We start from the raw sequence: 21,557 nt of genomic DNA, 5'->3' as shown, positions 1-21,557 counted from the left end.
TTAGTGCAAGTTCACCGGCAGTTAAATATCCCATGGAAAATTATGATACTCTGGAGTATATTTTAATTCATTCAGCTATTTTGAATTTTAAAATAAAGCTCATAATCTGTACACACATAATAGCTTCTTAAATTCCCTGCGGCAAAGGATGCATGGCTAATTCTTGATATTTAGTATTGACAAAGCAGTAAAATTTAATTTTGAATAGACCCACTTCAAAATGTAGAAATACACTTTCAATAAGTTAGAATTTATTTGTGTCTACACAAAACATGGCCAGAACGATAAGCAATTAGAAAAGCAAGAACGCAGGGGAACTATGCCACAACTAGGCTAGACCAGCCGTAGCAATAGCAATAGCAGCAGCAGTAGTAGCAATCTACTCGCTTTTACTTAGTCCTATTTATGCCAACTTTTTGTTCTCAATTTATCATCTTCCACCCCATTCCACGGGACTCAATTATATTTAATAATTCTCTTACTCTCAATCTCTTTCCTTCTAAAAGAAAAAGGTAGTAAGGTAACCACTTGAGTATCTTGATTTCTCCTTAGTTTTTGTTGTTAAAGTAGCTAATCAGGAAAACGGAGGTTGTACCATGCGGGTCAATTGCAAATTGCATTTTCTACTTGTGAGGAAAAGGCAGGACGACTAAACTCTGACAGCATGGGGTAGGATCCATGCTAAGAAGCTAGATATTATTGTATTAATGTTTCTTCTGTTTACATGTCTACACTAACTCAAACTAGAGAAAGATGGAACACAATAGTCAACTTCACCAAGAACGGCATACTGCTGAGATGAAGGTTTACTGCTGAGACCACTCTCACCAAGAACGGCATTAAATCGCTTAGAAAAAGAGAAAAAGAGAACCTATGAAGTGAAACCGACCCTTTCACATCAATTCAAATACACAATATTCTGTCAAGCACAACAACTTTCTAGGTACATGAAGACATGAAGTAAGAATTAAACATATTAAAGGAAAGACATCCAAAACATCAATAATGACAGTAGCATTTTCTGTACTGAACTTGTTAAGACTAAGTGGTAAGATCTAAGAAATTCGGTGATAGAAGAACCAGGAAATGGCCATCCAAGTATTCTTTACAAACTCGACTAATTTTTCATAATTACTTCTCAAAAGTATACAACGGCCAAGTTAGAAAAGAACTGATCAGAACAGAACTGATCAGACCAGTTCTGATTATTTTTTATAAGATCAGTTCTGTTCTAACCAGTTTTGTTTAGATCAGTTCTGTTCTGATCAGTTAGTTATGTTCTGACCAGTTCTGTTTAGATCAGTTATGTTCTGACCAGTTTTGTTTAGATCAGTTATGTTATGATCAGTCTGTTCAGACCAGTTCTGTTCAAGCTTATATTTTCACCTGCTGATGAGAAGGTAATGGTCATGGATTACATCGCGGAGTTTTGAGCTAGAATCTAGGATCGATTAGTGTGCATATCGTCATATCCTACCAGCCTAAAGATAATTCTCAAAGTTTCAGCTAATATCAACATAATACCTTATTATGATAATACTAAATCTAAGCATCTACCTTCTAATCTCACCATCATCCATAAGTAATCGACAACTATAAAGCTTGTTTCAGCTATAAGTTTATCTATAAAGCATGAAATGCAGTTAATTAATTCCTTATGAAATTACCTTGCATTTGGCAATAGTGTCAAAGTCTCATTTCTCGGCCTGGTTATCACCATTGCCACCAGAATCATCAGTAATCTACAAAAAGCATTTTAATATGTAAATTAGATATGCCACATTTCAGGTAATGATACATGATGCTCAATTCCGCACCATCTAAAAGGTTCGATGAAACATTCCCTTTGCGTACTTCCTTCAAAACTTGTCCCAAAAAAGAAGCAATCATTTTAAATGATTGTGTTGTTCCTTCAAACTTGGTGTTCAGAACTTGATTTTGTTGCGCAAGGTCCTCATTTAGCTTCTTGACAACTGATATTTCACCTTTCATGTTCTCCACTTCCATAGCATTGTTGTTAACATAGCTTGACCCTTCTTTCCTCAGCAAACCTTCCACTCCAAAGATGTCGCTTTGCTTCACTCCAAATCCATAATTCAGAGGACGTTTAGGTACTTCACCTTTATACATGAGCTCATTAAAGACTGCATTCTCAATTTCAATTACGGGCTTTGAAGAAGAGGAACTCGCAAGATTTTCTTGGACCTTTTTGTTGGCATCCTCCTGTTATATAATATGAAAAGATCACTCAAAATCTATTAACCAAGAATACTATGTACAAGTAAAGAAAAAAATAAATAGACTTCAAGAGACAAGATTGATTTATAGAATTAGCTCAATGCAATGATACCACAAATTGATGAGGAAGTGTGCCCTATTTAAAGCTTTCATCTTCTTTGGCGTAAACTGATTTAAAAAATGCCAATTCGCTAAACTCTCCTTTCTTCTCTTTCTGCAATTTCAGGAAAAAAAAAATTGAAAACTGAAATTTTGAAGTTCTTAAACCGACTATCACTATATTTGTTTAACACTTTGAGTTGTTATCCCCATAGTAGGGTTGCTGGGTGCATTGCCACTTTGCAAGGGGTGACAGAGTCGGCAACAGAGGCAGTGACATCAGCAAGCTCTCTGCTAATTGTGTCGGGCTAAGGGGAATTCAGGAGTACGTTTCCTTGTAGATGCAGGGAAGATAATAAACAGAAGAAATATCAGCCAATAGTTGCTTTATACCTGTATTCAGTTTGTTTTGTTTCTGTAACAAGTGGCAAATATTAGTTCTAGTTATTAAGATATTAGGTAAATAAGTTTTTGCAAACTTGTTTGCAGGTACATCAACATTATTAGAAGTGAAGGACTTGAGATATCACAACCAGCATTTGATCCTGTTAAATCAGTGGTTCATCACCCTATTACTGCTCGCAGGAAGAATGAAATACTGCCTTTGTTGTTTAAGTTGAATAGTTTTTGCAGCTTCATGCACTGCAGATGGACTTCATTGCCTCTGCTTTCTGATGTTTTCTACTTTAAACTTGGAGTAGCCACGCACACCCGCTCCCATCCCCAGACCACCCTCCAGAATCATACTTCTTAGTTCTTGTTAAAAGTTGACTCTATTTGACAGTAATAGTGTCAGGTAACCCCGTTTCCTGATCCTAAAAGCTCTAAGTTCATGAGAATCTAGGACAACTATCTCCAAAACGTTTGAAGATTCACATAATGTATACTTCTGCAACATGGTTTATAACAGAAACGGAAAGTAGGAAGATTTTCCCAGCTGCTGCTTTCAATTCCATTTGCCCGCATAGCCAACTTTTCTGCATTTCTCTACTTTAACATTAGAAAACTAAAGAATGTCCTTATGTGTGAGATTAGATATGCATATACGAGTAAATATTACTCTTATTTGTTTATGAATTTTAGACTTTTATATCACTCTTATTTGTTTATGAATTTTAGACTTAGCACCTATAGCAATTGAAATGCTACAAACCAAATAGCTAGGTTGAAAAGCATACCATATCAACTCTTCGATTAGCAAAGCTTGTAGCACCACTGTTGTGCTTATTGCCTTGTAAAGCTCGAGCATTTTTTCCCATTTCATATTTTTCCTAGTTTCATGAAACCAATGTTAGCATATATAGGTGAAACAAATAAAACTTACTAAATTTAGGATATTTTGGGGTCACAAACCATGGCCTCTTGTAAAAGCCAATAATCTACCAATTCCGTCCAACTCCTAGTGGACACTCCATCAGGCACGTTGGCGTAGTTCTCTTCTCGAGATTTATTCACTGGATCGAAAAAATCCTTCTTCAATTTGTATCGATGATTGTTCCATGGTTTGTCAATACGCATCACTAGTGCCTTGTTAACTAGAGGTCCATCAGGTAACACAAAATGTTTCTTCAAAAAAAAAAGGAAAAATTAAGTTACGCCACATTAGTAAACAGTAAAGTAGAAAGAAAAATTCAATACTCAAGCATGGATGATTATGGTGCAAACCAGTGTTAACAAAATAATTTGCCTAGCTAGTTCTGATCAGATCAGATCAGACTGATATGATCTGTCTGATCTGATCAGCACTGATCTAATTAGAACTAGCTAGGTGAACTTAGTGATTCTGCAGAAACTTAACCCGGGGTCGGAACCCCCATGACCAAATAAAAACCTGAAAAACGGGCAACTGATTGATGAACACAGATGGAAACAGAATAAATTTAAAGCTACTTACACAGTTAACCAAGCTAAAATAAAACTACAATTAACATAAGTTTTAAGAATAATAAATCCACATACCCGAATCATTGTAACAACATTAGTTTTTAACTGATTGTTCACAGCACGCCAACTTGGGACTCCCACTAGACAAAGTGAATCATTTTTTGCAATATCTCCAAGGAAGCTCACAAGGATCTTCCCACCTTTTCGAATAGGTTGGTTGAATTCATTGAGCTTGAAAATGTATCTGAACCCCTTTGCATCATGCCAAACGTCTCGAGGCAGAACTGGTCCCTTTACCAGATGTCGTATTCCATCAGCATCTGTTACAGGAGCTAAATCAGACTAAAAAATCACCAAGATTGATAATTTACAGTTTGCATATTTGATGTAGAGACATGTTTACCTATAGCTATAGCCTCCACCTTCTCATCAAACTCCCTCGATTCTGGCCAATTTGGAATAATGATTCGATGTCGAAGTGTTGCTTTCTTCACAGCAGTATCACTTCCTTCTCCTTGATCAAATTCATTTTCACTCTCAGAAGCCGATTCTTCAAATTCGTCCCAGTTGTAGTTTGGCATAACTTCACTCTCAACCTGATTGGATGGAGGAGATCGCAGAGGTTGAAATGCATTCTCACTCACATGCATGTATGTTGGAGGCAACTGACCTTCTTGCTTCCCGGTTCTCTTTTTCATTGCCATGGTGTCTGGTGGTGTAGGATATTGTGACATCACATGTTTTGTTGCTTTTAAAGGTGCAACAAATGCTCTTTTCTCTAAATATGGTTTGACACTTGTAAAAGAAGATACCGGCTGTTGTGTAGCTTTTTGAGGCTGTTGTGTAGCTTTGTGAAGCTGATGGGTAGCTTTTTGAGGCTGATTGGTAGCTGTTTGAGGCTGTTGGGAAGCTTTGAAAGGCTGCAAAGAAGGCTGCAAGGTAGCTTTGAAAGGCTGCAACACAGGCTGCATAGTAGGCTGGTGTGGATTCGGTGTTGACGCTTTTTGTGTTGCAATTTCAGTCATATTGGGAAACGTAGGTCCTTTATACCATCTACTTTGTGTTGTTCCTGTAAGAGTGGGCGGAATTGGTTGTTGTAATGGGTTAAAGGATGGTTTTGTCTGGGTAAAGGATGGTTTTGATAATGCCTTCAGTTGTGGCTTTGAAACCATGGAAGTAGGCCGAGGCAAGGATGATTGTGGTGCAACCATGGTTTTTTTAGCAGCTATTGGTTTCTTAATGGGTTGTGATATCGTCCCAAATGTCTGTGACACTCCAAGTGTTGGAGGACTGAACGGTCCCCAGTTTTGGGTGGATGGATCAGAAGATTTTGGGGACTTAGATGCAGCAATGCTCGACCCTTCGTCAATAGCTACCAATGTTCTTTTAGTCCTGTAACTCATATTTTAGTTCCTGCTCAGAAAGTAAGAAACACAATCAGCCATGAATAAAAAGGTCATTAAACCAACTCAATTGCTACAAGAATGAATCACTAAATAGGATAATAGGTATTCACTCAAAGTGACAATCATACACGTTAAATCAGTTTAACATTTTCACATAAACAAGAATTACAATGAGCAGAAAACTCAGTAAATATAGAAGCAAAGTGCAAATCTGATTGAGAAAAAGAAATTCATCCTGGCTCTAATTGGTCGTTAGCTCACGAGTGATCTAGAGTCTAGAATATACAAGTCATAGACTCAAAAGTCTGAAACCTTCAAGGAACTTGAAAACTTTATATTGGAAGGCCTTTTGCTCCGTTCATCCCTTTATTAAGTTTCACTATAACCTGTCACATTACAAGCATAAGCACGAAACAAGATAGAGTAGGCAAACCAGAAAGGAAACAACTAACGGAAACGCACTGAAGATATTATCAGAAAGTGAAGATATTAGCACTATGGAAACAACCAACCTCCAGGTGGCTACCAAATCTCCCTGGAGGTCGAATTAGCACTATGGCCCCTACGAATGTGGATGCGAATGAGTGTGTAGCAGCTTGGTGGAATGAGGAGGGTGATGGATGGCATTTGGAGGGATTGATCTCACATCTTTGGGTGCACGAACAAGAAGCTATCAAGATAATGAGGGTAGCAAGAATTTTGTTTATCTCCCTTGAACTCAAATTATCCCTTTATTGGTTTTAACATGTATTTTGTTTCATGTTTCTGCAGAGATACTTGAAATTTGAAGAATCTGCAGGTGACCCTGCGCGTGTTCAGATTCTATATGAACGTGCTATCACTGAGTTTCCTATATCTAGTGATTTGTGGACTGACTATGCACGCTATATAGAAAAGAAGCTCAAGGTACTTTCTCAATTTCTGATTTTAACTGTTTTGGTTGAGAAATCTGCTAGCTAGCTTATTGTCAGTTGCCAAAAAACAATTTTTTCAGTTCTGATGGATCAAAGAGATGATCTCATAGCTGGCACACTTCCTTTTTTTTGGGTGTAGTTTAGACTGAAGTTATAAGCAATATTTTAGTTGGCCTACACTCATTTACTACACTTTTGCTCTACAGTTATGAGGGAAAGGGCAAGATGAACCTGCTACACCCTCCTTTTCTGAGATTCAGACTACAGTGAAAACTCTCAATTTTTATATTATCATGGCACCAGGCAAAAGCTAAAGAACAATCTAAAACAAGTCATCAAACAAATCATGAAGCTGTGAACCAGCAAAACAACATCAAGCAACAGCTGCATGTCTGACATGTATTAACAAAATGATTTGGCTACCTTATTAGTTATTCCCCATTCTGTTTTGAAAAGAAAGGAGGGTAACCATACCTGGAATAAAGATCTTTGCTGCTTGATTCAGAGAGCCTAAATCAGTAATATCCTGAGCCTGTAGTTTTAAGAAAATGATTATCAAGAGAGTTATACATTCCATAGGAGAGAAAACAGGCGATAAAAGGATCAATATTACAATACAAATGAGCTTAGAGAAGCTTGAGAAAAGCTAGCTATAATTATATAAAGTCGGTGGTCACATATGATTCTCAAAGTCAAAAGACATAGAAAGAGGATCCAATGGGTGATCCAGCAGCTTAGTATAGTAGTAAATGACAGCTTTGAAGAGGTGGATGCACATTGTTAATTGTTAACATGAATGCAGAACACAAACATCTAAGGGAGAATCAAGCCTGAATTGCAGAATTCGAAACAGACAGAAACATAAATAAAGAAGTAAAGAGGTAACGTGTTGATACTTGTGTAATATTGGAAACTACTGGAGTGATGTTTACTGTTATAAACAATGAAATCTAGTGAATTGTTTTTAGCAATATTTTACATTGGAGTCATTTCATGATTAACTCACAGCATTTCACTAATCTTACAGATTCAAACCGGTTTGTCTGTGTGGTTCTCCTTAGATAGCCAGGCATGATATTTTGGCAACTCTGACAGATACGCTTTGTCAAGGGGGGGTAAAACTTTCAGAACCAAGACAGATGCATACAAACAAGAATCAATCTTTTCCCAATAAACCTTATTGTTTAGTTATAATGGACAAACCCACCCCTGACACACATTTTCTTGTGTACCACAGGCGCAACAAAAAAGAAGAAAAGCAACAACAACACTGCAACAACAATGAACCAAATCAAATACAAAAGGGGGAAATCACAAAAAATAAAGATAAATTGCCCCCTTTTCACGGAATAACGGTATAATAATATATGTATCACCATCAAAGAAACTAGTAGTAGGGTACTTGGACATTAGTAGACAATAAAATAAGTGAGTATAGATTAAGTATATAACTCATTATTCAACCAGATTAAACAATATGACTCACAACGTCATGAACAAATACAAATCCAAAGCAAAACAATAAAAAATAAGCATGATCAATTGGTCCCACCCTCTTCCTCTACTAGTAAAGAATCCCCTAAATCAAACACATCTCTAGGCTTGTTCTTAACAACATGCAACCATCCCTTTTGTATCTCATCTTCTATGTAAAAAACTTGTTTTGCTTGAGATGAGAATACAAATGGATCATCTTGCAACAATCGTCCAGAATGCATCAATTTAGAGAAATTGACACATACTCCGCCATTTGGATATGCTTTTACACCCCTATGAATGTCTACCCAATCACAACGAAACAATACAACTTTGTAATCTCCGTAATAATCTAATTCATAGATATCTTTCACTTTTCCATAGTAGGCATCTCCATCCGCTTCGACCATAATTCCAGAATTTTGTGTCAAAAGACGAGAATCGCGATCCGTGGAAAGGAATTTGTATCCATTGATTATGTATCCTTTTAATTTTCTACCATAAGAATGCAAACCACCCGCCAAAGATTTTCTTAGTTTCCCATCTTCGGTGGTTGCATCTATGTAATGTACCTACGATGATACATCATTAAATCAAATACATTTTTTTTAAAAGAAGTATGTATTCACATTAAAAGAACTTAAGTAACCTTATTTTGCAGCCACCCTCCAAATTCATTGATGATCCAGTTACTTTCATCACTCTCCGTGACAGGATTTTGTAAGTTCATTTCACGTTTCTCGGTTAAAAATTCACTTCATGGAAGAAGAACAAAATTAAAAATCATCTATTATAACAATTGATAATTCAAAAGAAAACCAACATAATACTTACTCCAGATCCCCTTTTATCTCATCAGAGTGAAGCAAAATGTAGCGATGAGCTTGTTTTAAGCTTTTGTCATCAAGGCGAATGCTGACCTCCTTCCCAATAACTCGACCACCGGAATTAAACAAGTAATCATTGGGATTTGGAATGTCATCATCCATCATATCCTTTTAGGTATGTTGAAGATGGTCTTAACACCTTGAAGATATCTCGAACAAAACCTAATTGTCTCCTCTAAAAGGAAGCCTTCTGCAATAGATCCTTCAGGTTGGGCTTTATTGGTTACATGTGATTTCAAATGGGACAAGTACCTTTCAAATAAAACATTTGTACTTAATATATGATAAATGTGAAATATTAAATAAAAAGAATATAATTTAGACGTGTAAGATATTAACCTTTCAATGGGATACATCCATCTGTATTGCACTGGTCCACCAAGTTTAACCTCCTCCACTAAGTGAATCAACAAATGGACCATGATTGTGAAAAATGAAGGCAGAAACTCCTTTTCCAACTCACAAAGAGTTAAAATAATTTCATTTTGAAGACCATCTAAATCATCTGGATCAATAGTAGTAGAGCACAATTTCTTGAAAAAGGAAGACAATCTAGCCAACAAGTCAATTACTATTGTAGCTTTAGAGGCCCTTAAGGCAACGGGAAGGATATCCTGCATTAGAACATGGTTGTCATGACTTTTGAGGTTAATCAACTTCCTTTGCTTCATATTCACACAACTAGAAAGGTTGGATCCATATCCATCAGGAACTTTAATTTTCTGCAAAACATTTAGGAACCTCTCCTTCTCCTCCGTAGACATAGAATAGGAAGCCGGAGGCATGCATTCACCTCCGTTAGGATTGGTACTCAGCCAAAGGTGAGACTTTATTCTCCATGCTTCAAGGGCTTCTCGATCATTCCTACTATCTCTACTCTTATCCATACTAAGAAGAGTTCCCAAATTATTCTCAGACACGTTTTTCTCAATGTGCATCACATCTAAATTATGCCTTAGAAGATTATGCTCCCAATACACCAAATCAAAGAATATGCTTCTCTTGGTACCAAAGTCACTTTCATCTTGGACATCATCGTCATCATCGTGTCCTCTTTGCCTCTTTTTCGGTGGTGCCTTCGACTTTCCGTAAACATGCTTCACCTTTTCTTGCTGCCTCAATATATCAGTGCCGCTAGGACGAGATGGGGCTTTACCCCACTCATTAGTTCCAAACTTCTCACAAAACTTGTCACCTTGACATCGATATGGGTAATCTGCAGGTAACCATTTTCTATAGCTACAATAGCAAATCTTGCTCCCAAATCTATCAGAAGGCGTGGAATCTAAGCATATAGGACATGCATTGTAACCTTTTGTGCTCAAACCAGAGAGCATTGCATAGCCGGGAAAGTCATTAATAGTCCAAAGCAAAGCCGCACGCAAATTAAATTTCTCTCCGGCAAAAGCATCAAAAGCTTCAACCCCTGTCCACAGCAATTTCAATTCATGCACTAATGGCTGCAGATACACGTCAATATCATTTCCGGGACTTGATTTTCCAGGAATAAGCATGGACAGAATGAAAGAAGACGGTTTCATACATAACCATGGTGGAAGATTATAAGGAATCAACATCACTGGCCACGTACTATAAGTGGTGTTCATTAAACGGTAAGGATTAAAACCATCACTCGCAAGACCTAATCGAACACTACGAGGGTCTAATGCAAAATCACTGTGACGCTCATCAAATGCCTTCCATGCTAAGCCATCTGAAGGATGCCTTAAAATCTTCTTATCATCTTCACCCAATCGCTCTGTATCATGCCATCTCATATCTTCTGCTGTTTCTGATGACATGTAGATTCTTTTTAGTCTCGGTATAAGAGGGAAATATCGCATTACCTTAGCTGGCACACCTTTCTTACAAGTATCCGTACCTTGATCACTTACAACGTTGCCCCTATCCTTAGTTTTCTTCCACCTCGATGTACCACAAACATGACACTTGTCTTTCTTTAAAAATTCACCCCAATACAACATGCAATTATTCGGACAAGCATCAATCTTTTCATACCCAAGGCCCAAGTCTTTTATCATTTTCTTACTGTAATAATAAGAAGAGGGAAAATCAAGTATTTGAGGAAATGCATCTAGAATTAGCTTCAACAACATATTGAAAGATTCTATGGACCAGTGATTCATACACTTCAAGTGAAACAAGTGTAACAGAAAAGATAACTTTGAAAAATCGATACACCCCTCGTACAATTTCTCCTCAGAAGCTTCAAGCAACTTCTTATATGTCACATCTTCTTCCATTGTAGAATAATCATATTCTACATCTGTGTCATAGGCCACGGGCTCCTCAATCCATTCATCATCCTCTCGTGCTTCTAAATTTGGGCAATTGGGAGGCATATTAACACTAAATGCTGATCTTAATAGCCCTCCCATATTATCTCGACCTACAAACCCACTTTGGTTATCAAGGGATCCTTCACTAGTAATCCCTCCATCACTCTCAAACATACGCTGAAACGTATCCCCTTTACCATGAAAAATCCAATCCTTATATGGCTTATAAAATCCCTTAAACAAAATATGCCTCTCCACTTCATTTACGGAGAACCATTTCTCTACCTTACAGTTCTTACATGGACATCTAATTTTTCCTTCGACTAGATCTTGCTTGGCAAACTCAATAAATTCCATACAACCGTCGATATATTCACGATGACCAGTGGGTAGATCGATCCAACTTTTATCCATATCTATACGAAATTAGTTGAGTAATTAGTAATATACGTCGGTCGCAGAATAGGAAATTTTTATATGTACTTATTAAAATATTATGATCATTCTTAGAACCTTGATATATCACACGAGATTAATTTAAGTCACATAACACCTCCGTACACAACTCTTCTTAATTCATACCATAACTTATGGCTTTTTGTTTAATCATTCTTCCTTAGTGACTAATATTTGTGATCTATCTTCATCTTCTAAAAGTTATTACCCTCTATCACTTCCATATTATATTTTCTTTTTGCGTACAAGATCATACTTTCAACTTCACATGAATTCGCAAGGAAAATAATGCATGTGATTTTAGCGCACAAGGTGATACTTTCAACTTCACACGAAGACAACAATATAAATCCATTTTTTAAAAAGAGTAAGAGTACCTTAAGTAACGTGGCATCACATAATCAGAAATTATGGTAAAATTTCTTGGATTAAATGTAATTAAGCTAAGCAAAATTATGTAGTGGGGATAATGTAATTAGACAAACAATACCAACACAAAATGCCAAAGCTAACAAAAATACGTACTTACAAATTTGAAGCTATTATATCAAAAAATTTGAAATTAAATCAACAGGAATACAATAGAAAGATCCAACTTTTGCATGATTGACGTAAGTTATGATAGCACAATAAACGTCGGTATATGCTCATTGTATATATATTGGACATCGAGGAAATGTAAAGCCACGGAAATTATATTCTAACACTTAACAAACCTAACTTGTAGAGTTGTAGCCCACCCTTGTCCATACAAAATTAGGGAAATAACAATTGTCCAATAAAAAACCTAAAAGGGACTTTATAGTATACATACCTCTAGTATCAAAGAGCAGATGCAACGCACGAACCGATGCACGAACCTACGAACAACGCTAAAGACTCGCAGGAAACCTTGAACCGGTGTAGCAACGCACGAACTGATGCACGAACCTACAAACAACGCTAAAGAATCACAGGAAACCTTGAACCGGTGTGGTCGGCGAAACCTGATAATGTTGATAAATTATGGTCAAAATATAAGGACAACAACATTATCAGGAATTTAAAATCTAAAAAATATAGTAGATGAAGTTATCAACTTAAACAGAAAACACTATAAACATATCAATTCATGACCATGAATGCTCCATGAAAATGAACAAATGTACGGAAGCAATGTGCTAAGCGCAGGTCAAAGAAGGGAGTTTTTTCTACATGGAAAGTAAAAGCAAATATTATCTGCAATCTACTCCGCGATAAGGGGATCAAGCAATTGAGTTTACGAAAGTCGTTATTGTGGGGCGACAAAAATACCAGAGGAGAGAGAAAGGAGATAGTGGTGAACGCAGAGGGACAGGAGAAGAAGTGAACTGATCAGAAGTGAAGTGATCAGAAGTGAACTGATCAGAAGTGAACTGATCAGAAGTGAACTGATCAGAAGTGAACTGATCAGGACTGATCAGGACTGATCAGGATTGATCAGTAAGGACTGTTCAGAACTGATCTGATCAGGACTGATCTATTTTCTATGTCGTCTGAGAGTGCAAGTGTCACAGTCCATAGAAAGCTAGCTATTCCATTTATTACTCAAAAGTGATCACCATACTCCGTATTAAGAAGCCATATTATCTCATATTCAAGGAAGTTGACAGAACACAACACATAATTAAAGAGACTCCCAAAAGTTTTATAATAATATTAATCCTACCTTGTTATGTCTAATCTAAATATTAGTCATTATAGATTACTCTTCTATTATGACTCATCAATTCCACGATCAATTATTTATAACTTGTACACCGTAGCAATCAGTATGTATTACTCCACTTCTTAAGCTCTTAGCTAGTGTTCGTTTGAATAATGAAATAAGAATAGTAATCACAATTTTGGATTAGATTCTATTAATTTGTTAAGAATAGAGTTATTCAAATAGAACGATAATCTCATGATTGAGCTTGAACTGATTTAGTGAAACACTCCTATCCGGTGCAATTGCATAACCTCTAAAACTTTTTCTGTTAATGTTTCCCATTTTTTCCCGGTTATGCGCAACACATGATGTATATAGTTAAGGTTCGATAGTTATATTAGCAACACCAACATAAATTGGGATGTTTTCCAATTCCAATTACATTATTTATGTGTGGGATAAAGTAATTAAACCTAAACAACACCAACACAAATCAGGAGAAGAAGTGAACTGATCAGAACTGATCAGGATGGATCAGTAAGGACTGATCAGGACTGATTTGATCAGGAATGACCCGATCAGGACTGATCTGATCAGGATTGATGAGAGCAGGACTGATCTATTTTCTATGTCGTAAATAGCCTAGGACTGATCTATTGTCATGTAATGCATGATCTATTTTCTAAAATCAATAGAGATAAAAAGTTCAGGTATGTAATCAAAAATACTCTAAACAGCTCTATAGAGAAGCACTAAAAAAATCTAGGTAACGACTCTTTACCATAAACCCTTACTAGCAAGTTCAAAATAATTCAACAGAAGAATACAATGTCTTTCTTTCTAACAATAGAACCTAAAGTGTAGCCAAACTATCCATCTCAAAAATTTGCTACTGTTACTTTTAACTCGATACATGTTGAAACTAACTGATATGTCATTATCAAAGCTTGTAGTCATAAAAACAATTTATGCATGCTGCAGTTTATTGGGGCAAAGATGGGGGCCTCATGACTACAAATACAAACAGAAAGTGGCCTAATTAGCATCCCTAGTAATATCTGATGTGTTGTTGTGGAATATCTTCCTAGAGGTGCCCTAAAGAAATACCTCATTGATAATCGAAGGAAGAAGCTAGCTTTTAAGGTTGTCCACCAGTTAGCGCTTGATCTTTGTAGAGTGACAAATAATTTTGCAAACTCAGATAAATAATACCGGATGATAAGCTATAGTTCAAAGCTATTCTCAACTTGGCATGATAAACTCAGATAAACAATAAGCTAGTGCTGATAAGATAATATTTGGTTAGCTATGACAGTTCAAAACCGGATGATAGAAACTCAGAAATGGTTATCTGAGTTTATCATCCCAGCTATGACAGTTCAAAAATCAAAACCGGATCTTCTATCCCTTAACTCAGTTAAGCTATAGTTCAAAGCTACTCTCACTTCTCTGTGTTTTGAACTGCATATATTCAGATTAGGGTGCTTACTGCATAGGTTTATTCCTTACTCCATACAACTGGTAGTCAAACCTATATTTGGTGCCAACTAAAGTAGGGAAAGGCAAAGAAATTTATAATAAAGATAAGCAAAGTGCTGATAAGATAAGATATTTAACACTGCGATACACTGCCACTACCTAATACTACAGTTATGACATATAGAAAGCATGCAGTAGCTTAACATAACGATGACAGACAGACAATGAGCTTATCAGTCACCTAATACTAAGTTCTGCTTTGTAAAGCTCAGTTCTGTTTTGTGCAAAGTTTGTTCAGTTCTTTTCTACTTACAGTCAGTCCATCGGTCACACATTTCACATAATCAGTCACAGAAAACAGTGTAGCCTCAAAAGAAGTTATAGATAACAGTAGAAAATGCTAAGTGAAAGGGTTCAAATAATTAGTATAAGTTCTATAGCGACAAATAATTTTGCAAACTCATCCAACCTAATATGTTGTGTTTTCAACAGGCTGAGCTATCTCCATTCTAAGAAGATTGTTCATAGAGATGTAAAGACAGAGAACATGGTACTAGATAAAACTAGGACTCTGAAAATATCAGATTTTGATGTAGCCCGTGTAGAGGCGTCAAATCCTAGTGACATGACTGGAGAGACAGGAACACTTGGTTATATGGCCCCCGAGGTAAGTCTGTCACACTTACCTCTTTTCATTTTTAACGAGGATTGAGTTATGGGATGCAACTGAACAGTTAGCTCCAATTCCTTCCCCTAGTTTTTAGTTTTCTACGAGTTATGTTTGCCTAAATGGTGGCGTAGCTCAATGATTAAGCTGAAAAATCTCATTCTAGTACTATAAATTGCTTGGAAGCTGTATCACCGTCTTCAAAAGGGAAAGAATGGACTGGAATATCCATATGTATGGATTGCTTGTTTGGTTTCACTGCTATATTAACTTACCCCTACGGCCCTACTAGAACAAAAAAGAAAACAACTCTTCTAAAGTAACATGATGAGCTGTTGGAAACTATGAGTAGAGTAAATATGTAATAAAATTTACCATGCTACTACCATTTCCAGAGAGTGGCTTTTACTTAGCATCTTGTTGTCAATGTATTTTGGAGTGTGGTTGATTTAACAAAGGAAAATACAAACTTTTATAAAGGCGGTCTTACGCAAAAGACCGTCTTGGTGTCATATAAGTTACGTAAGCTCAACATATATATATAGATTAATCATAACAACTCTGAGTTTTAAAGCTAGTAAGCTCAATATATATACAGATTAATCAACAAGATGGCAACCACTTCGGCATCTGGATACTAATCATCAGGAAAGCTGTCATATAGAACTAATATAGAAGTGCCATATTAATTAGCCTCTGTTTCTATTACTACTTTTAACTATTACTACTTTTAACAAGTATGTCATTCATTAAATCATAGAAACACTAATGAAGAAATCAAAGAAGAGAAAAGGCCTCTCTAAGGTCACAACATGCACATTTGATGCACCGAGTTTCTCACTAAAGACAACCTAAACTAACCAAGTACAGCTAGGTGTCTTAAAGATTGACAACAGATTTTTCATACTAAGTACCAGATATCTTGGTCAGAGATTATCACCTAAATCTCAATAAATGTCTGTGTGTCTTTATACAAAGCATTGCCATGTATCCAAATTTCAAAGATTCTAGGCCAACTAAAAGTTGCAAATTTAAAACTATGGAATCACAAAAGTACAAAGTAATTCAAGAAAGATACCGCACAAAATTAGAAATAGATAGACAATACCTAGCTACAGTAGTAACAACACGGAAGAAGAAGTCAGACGTTCACCACTTTCCAACTATCGTCCAAATTACCAACTATCTGCAATTGAAAACTAAAATAAATGAAATAGCAAACACTCTGTAAGCGGTATATAGAAAATCACAGAAACTAAGAAGACCCATTCTAGTTTTTTTCTTGAATTAAGGATGCAATATAACATGGAAAACTTAAAGGCATATGATTGACATTAGAAATTGACATGAAAAAACGTGAATTAACAATATATGACGGAAATTAAAATAGTGAATCAAACCTAAACATTGTTATATGATAAAAATCAAATAGTGAAGGCGTGAAGCAGACCAAAAATACCTGGCGAATATATCCGGCAACACCGAGGATGAAGCAGCAATTAAGAAACCAGAGTATGCTTGAATTTCTCCAATTAAAAACCAGAGAGAGCAATGAATTTATCTTGAATTTGTTGGGCGAATTATGAATTCAATAATTGGGATTTTTCATGAATTTATAGGATGAGGAGTGAGATAGCTTATACTGGGAGATTTGACTTTGCTAACGTAAAGGTTGAAGACGGAATTCAAGGAATTCGTTAATGGCCGGTGCTGAAGGTGAGGAGGAGAGAGACGAATTCATCGGAAATCTGACGAGGGTGGTTAGTTTCGTAACGCATCAAGGTATGTCGGTGGGAGGAGGTTGAGAGAAACGTGGGAGGTGGGTTGAGAGTTAGGCGGGATTCTGCGAAAAAAGCAGAGAGTTAGGCGGGATTTTTTGCCCAAAAATTCAGTTGTTTTGCTGCCTCACAAACACGCGCAACACACGTGTCTTTTTTTTGTAAATAGCGACGCTTTAGAACGTCGAAATATTTTGCGGCTCTCTAAAGCGTCGCAATTTACAAATTAATATTCACGCGCCCAACTTTCTTGCGACTCTTTGTTAGACCGTCACAATGAATCCGTCTCAATATGTACCTCTTTTTTGTAGTGAGGGAAGCTAGGGTGACGAAGACACAGTTCTAAAAAAAATCGCAGATAACACCCAAATAAACGCATTCCAAATTGTTACTCGTAGGTTTTGCTTTTCACTTAAAAGAAAAAAAAACAAAAAAAAAACAAATGAAGAAACTGGTTTATTGATGAGGTTTCTTATCTAATTTTTAAAAATTTAAATTGTTTATTTGTTTTCAATATTTAAGTAACAAAAAGAGACCACTTTTCGTAAAAGAGGTCTCTTGCATTTCAATTAAAAAAACCTCTTTTCTAAGATAATAGGTTTCTTTAATTAAGAAACCTTTTCTTTTACAAAAGAGGTTTCTTATTAGTGATTCTTTTGGCCAATTTTGAGGTAGTGATAAAAAGAAGATAAGATCATGAAAGTGATGCAAAGTGCAAGTTTACAATTACAAAAAAAAATGCACTTTTACAAGCTGTTGTATGTTTCCTATACCATAAACCAGGGAGCTAATATCTTCTCCCTGCTAATAAATGGCAAGAGTCATTGAGAATAATGAATCTCTCTCTAAGAAAAACAGTAGTGGAAAATATTCTAACCTAAGAGTGAAAAATGCCAGATTTTAGAATACATCAGGTAAGATTATGTTAATCTATAGTAAAGGGAATCTTCATAGTTGGGTTATTTTTAATTCTCAACTAAAGAGGTATCCACAGTTAAATACCAAAGTTAGACAACCCCGCCTATGCCCATCCCTGTTCGAAGAAAAACAGGATAATAAAAGCTGAAAAAAGAAACAAGCGTGTTAATGTTAAGAGCCCAGAATAAAGCCTCTATTGCAACACTTTTATACGAGTCTATAGCAAAGTTTCTTGCTACACTATTACGATATTTTTTGTGAGTCTATAGTTGCGTTTCTTGATACAACTATTGCGGCACTTTAATGTGAGCTTATAGCAACAATATCATACACGTTTATTTAGCAGCTCGTTAAAATGAAAATATTATAACAAAAGATCCAACTACTACAAAAAGAAAACATTTATTTCATATTAGTTTTACTTATTACGAAAATAAAATATCCATAACAATCATTCTAATAACGAAAATCTAGTATTTAATTTATTTGTCCAAAATCAGTCCAAAAGAATTTCTAAGTCCTTGCCATCCTTTAATTTACCATTCTCCTTCCATCTACCATCCTGTAAACAAAAAATAATAGTCAATATAATAGGAAAATTAGTGCATGTAATTAAAATGAAATTATATGATCAATTATGCAAAACAACAGCTGAAAACCACACAACGTAACACAACCACACAACACAGCTGACCAAGGGGAAAACTAGGTCGTTACTAGTCTCTCCTAATCAAACAAAAAAACCTAAACTAACCACTAAACACAAGTAAAGCGGGAAGCAAGGGTCGGAATCCACAAGGATTAAGGTGCGCCAATTTATGCTAATCGAACAACAAGTTAGGTCGGAACGAGTTGAAAAAGTCAACTAACTAACTAACTAAAACTAAACTAACTACCAAAGACAAACATGGTCAAGGAATGTGATCAAACACCAACAATAATGAAACAAGTATACAAGCAACAATTAAGAATGATGAAGCACAAGCAAAGTTTGAATGATGCGTTGGTTAGAAATAGATCCCTAAATGACTCCCGCCTTGGATCAATTCTTAGAATAGTCAAATGCGAACTCCCGTCCTACACACAACTACCCTTAGGTCACGATTAAGCACAATCCAAACAATAGTCAACTGAGGTCACGATCCCTCGATTTTCCTAAAGTCAACTACCCAAAATAAAAGTCATACACAAGTAGCTAAATTGCATACAACCAAGTTCGAGTATGATCAAACAAACAATCATTTAATCATGCAACATCACCAAATTCAAACTCATTTACCCAAATTAATCATGGTTAGGTTTTCACCAAAACCCTAACCAATACACTACTCAATCAACATAAAAACACTACATTTAAAGACTTTAACAACTAATAACATGATACTAAGCAAAACAACAACTAATTTAAAAATTAAATTATAAAACTAAACATGAAACTAATCTAATCAAAGAAAAATATAAAACAATGAATAAGACAATAAATGAAGGGAGAAGAGTAAAGAAAATCTCATTGATTAAATGAAATGGAAAAATTATAACGAATACTAAAATAATTAAACTTGATCATTATCAACACAAAGAAAAATAAATAAATTAAGAAAATAAGACCTAAAAACTAATAAAAAAATACTAATTACACTAAAATAAGTTATAAATAATCAAAATATGAAATTAAGGAAAATAAAGACTAAATATGCTAAAAATATAATAAAATGACTCGAACAATGCCTAAATTACTATTCTATGAGTGCCATAAATGTCACTCATCAACAACTTTCCGGGATGAAATATAAACTAGCAACATAACTGCACATGAAGGGAGAAACCTAACTGAATAGCCACCCTTGCGAAATTGAACAACTACTAGCATATCAGACTCTGGTATTTTGTACAGACCGAGTCATAGTCTATTACATGGTAATCCCCCAAAAAATAGAGAAAAGGGAGTATATATACCCAAAAACTAATAATAAGAAGAAAAAAAAGGGAGAAATATATTCATAAAAGAAAATAAAACAAAGAAAAGAAAAGTAATTAAAAAGAGGAGAAAGTAAAAAGAAAGAAAAAAAGAGAGTAAAACAAAACAAAACAAAACCCAAAAAGCCCACCGTAGCTTTTTCCTTTCAAAAGCCCAAACACAATCAGCATCCCTTTTCTTTCAAAACAATCAGACCCACTTGATTTCCTTCGTCATTTTCATCGAGTTTGCTCCTCCTCCAAACTCACACTGCTCCGTTTGATAATCATCAGCGTTCATCATCCATCTATCATCAACGGCTCTTTGTTGCAGCTCCCAGCCTCATCAACGTCCATCATCACCCCTTCATCGTCTATCATTATCCACAATCATCACCGTAGATCATCATTGCATCTCATTGTTCATCATCGAGCATCAACAAGAAATCGCAGCCATTGGTTGAGTTTTTGTACGGCGGAAAATCGAAGCTTCCATCAACAACCAAGGCAAGAAGGCACGTGACCTTCATTAATTCCGTACTAAACTTCGCGTTCAAATGTTGGATCAAACTTTAATGGAGGTTCGGGCGAACCCGTTTCTGGTTTGGGCGAACACACGGTGGGTTCGGCCGGACCCGGCCTTGTCAGGAACTTTTCTAAAATTCGGGTTTGGTCGAACTTGAATACTATTCGACCAAACTTAATTACTCTGTTTTTCTCTATTTCGTGGTTGCGTTTTTTGTTGCGTGGTGAGAGGGAGTCGAACAGGTTGTTGTTGGTGTTGGTGGTATGGTGTTGCAGCTTGCGAGAAGGTAGCAGCTGTTGTGGTGAAGGATAAGGAGGGGGTGGTGTAGAGGTGGTTGATGTGGGAGTTGTGGGATGCAGTGGCTGGGATTTGTGTTGATGCGTGCAATGGTGTTGTTGTGAATATGGTGAGGTGGGATGAATGGTGTAGGTTAATAGATTGTGTGGTGTAGGATAGGTAGTTGTGAATTGTGCTCAAATGCCCACCTAAACATTGCAATTTGCTAGGCTATTTAAACTCGGCCTGAACTTTGATAGGCTCACCTACATAAATAGAAAAGAAAACGAGGGGAGAAACAAAAATAAAAAGAAAATAAATAACAATAATAAATAATAATAAAAAGAAGTTCTCTAGGACTCAGGACGTTGGGGCTCGTGCTGCTTATATTTTCAGCAGGATAGGCTTTGCTATAGCTAGAGGAGTGGGGGCCCAAATTGTATCTCGGCTTCCCACTAACTATTTGTAAATTATTTGACTTTGTTTTCATTCGATTTATAATAATAATAATTATAATAATAATAATAATAATTATAATAATAATAATAATAATAATAATAATAATAATAATAATAATCTCTCCATTCACTGGGCCAGGAGTTGATGCTTTTGCTCCTAGGGTTGCTGT

At 36.0% G+C, this 21,557-nt stretch overlaps 1 protein-coding gene and 1 long non-coding RNA gene across 3 annotated transcripts; both read right to left on the bottom strand.

The window, feature by feature from the left end:
* Positions 1-9,005: 9,005 nt before the first annotated feature.
* Positions 9,006-11,618, bottom strand: LOC110776707 (uncharacterized). The gene is made up of 2 exons (XM_056832516.1): positions 9,244-11,618; positions 9,006-9,156 (listed from the first exon to the last, which is right to left on the bottom strand). The coding sequence occupies exons 1-2, from the start codon at positions 11,616-11,618 to the stop codon at positions 9,006-9,008; spliced, it is 2,526 nt and encodes an 841-aa protein (XP_056688494.1).
* A 6,936-nt stretch (positions 11,619-18,554) lies between these two features.
* On the bottom strand, positions 18,555-21,156 carry LOC130466316 (uncharacterized). 2 transcript variants are annotated; one of them, XR_008926412.1, is made up of 2 exons: positions 19,979-21,156; positions 18,555-18,733 (listed from the first exon to the last, which is right to left on the bottom strand). It is a non-coding gene; the product is annotated as an uncharacterized lncRNA (long non-coding RNA). The 2 variants fall into 2 exon arrangements; XR_008926411.1 differs by having other exon boundaries at positions 20,003-21,156.
* Between the last annotated feature and the right edge of the window lie 401 nt (positions 21,157-21,557).

Source organism: Spinacia oleracea, chromosome 1 (assembly GCF_020520425.1).
Source record: "Spinacia oleracea cultivar Varoflay chromosome 1, BTI_SOV_V1, whole genome shotgun sequence".
NCBI classification, from domain to species: Eukaryota; Viridiplantae; Streptophyta; class Magnoliopsida; order Caryophyllales; family Amaranthaceae; genus Spinacia; species Spinacia oleracea.
Note: the sequence above shows the minus strand (reverse complement) of the source record. Positions and strands in the feature narration are given on the sequence as shown.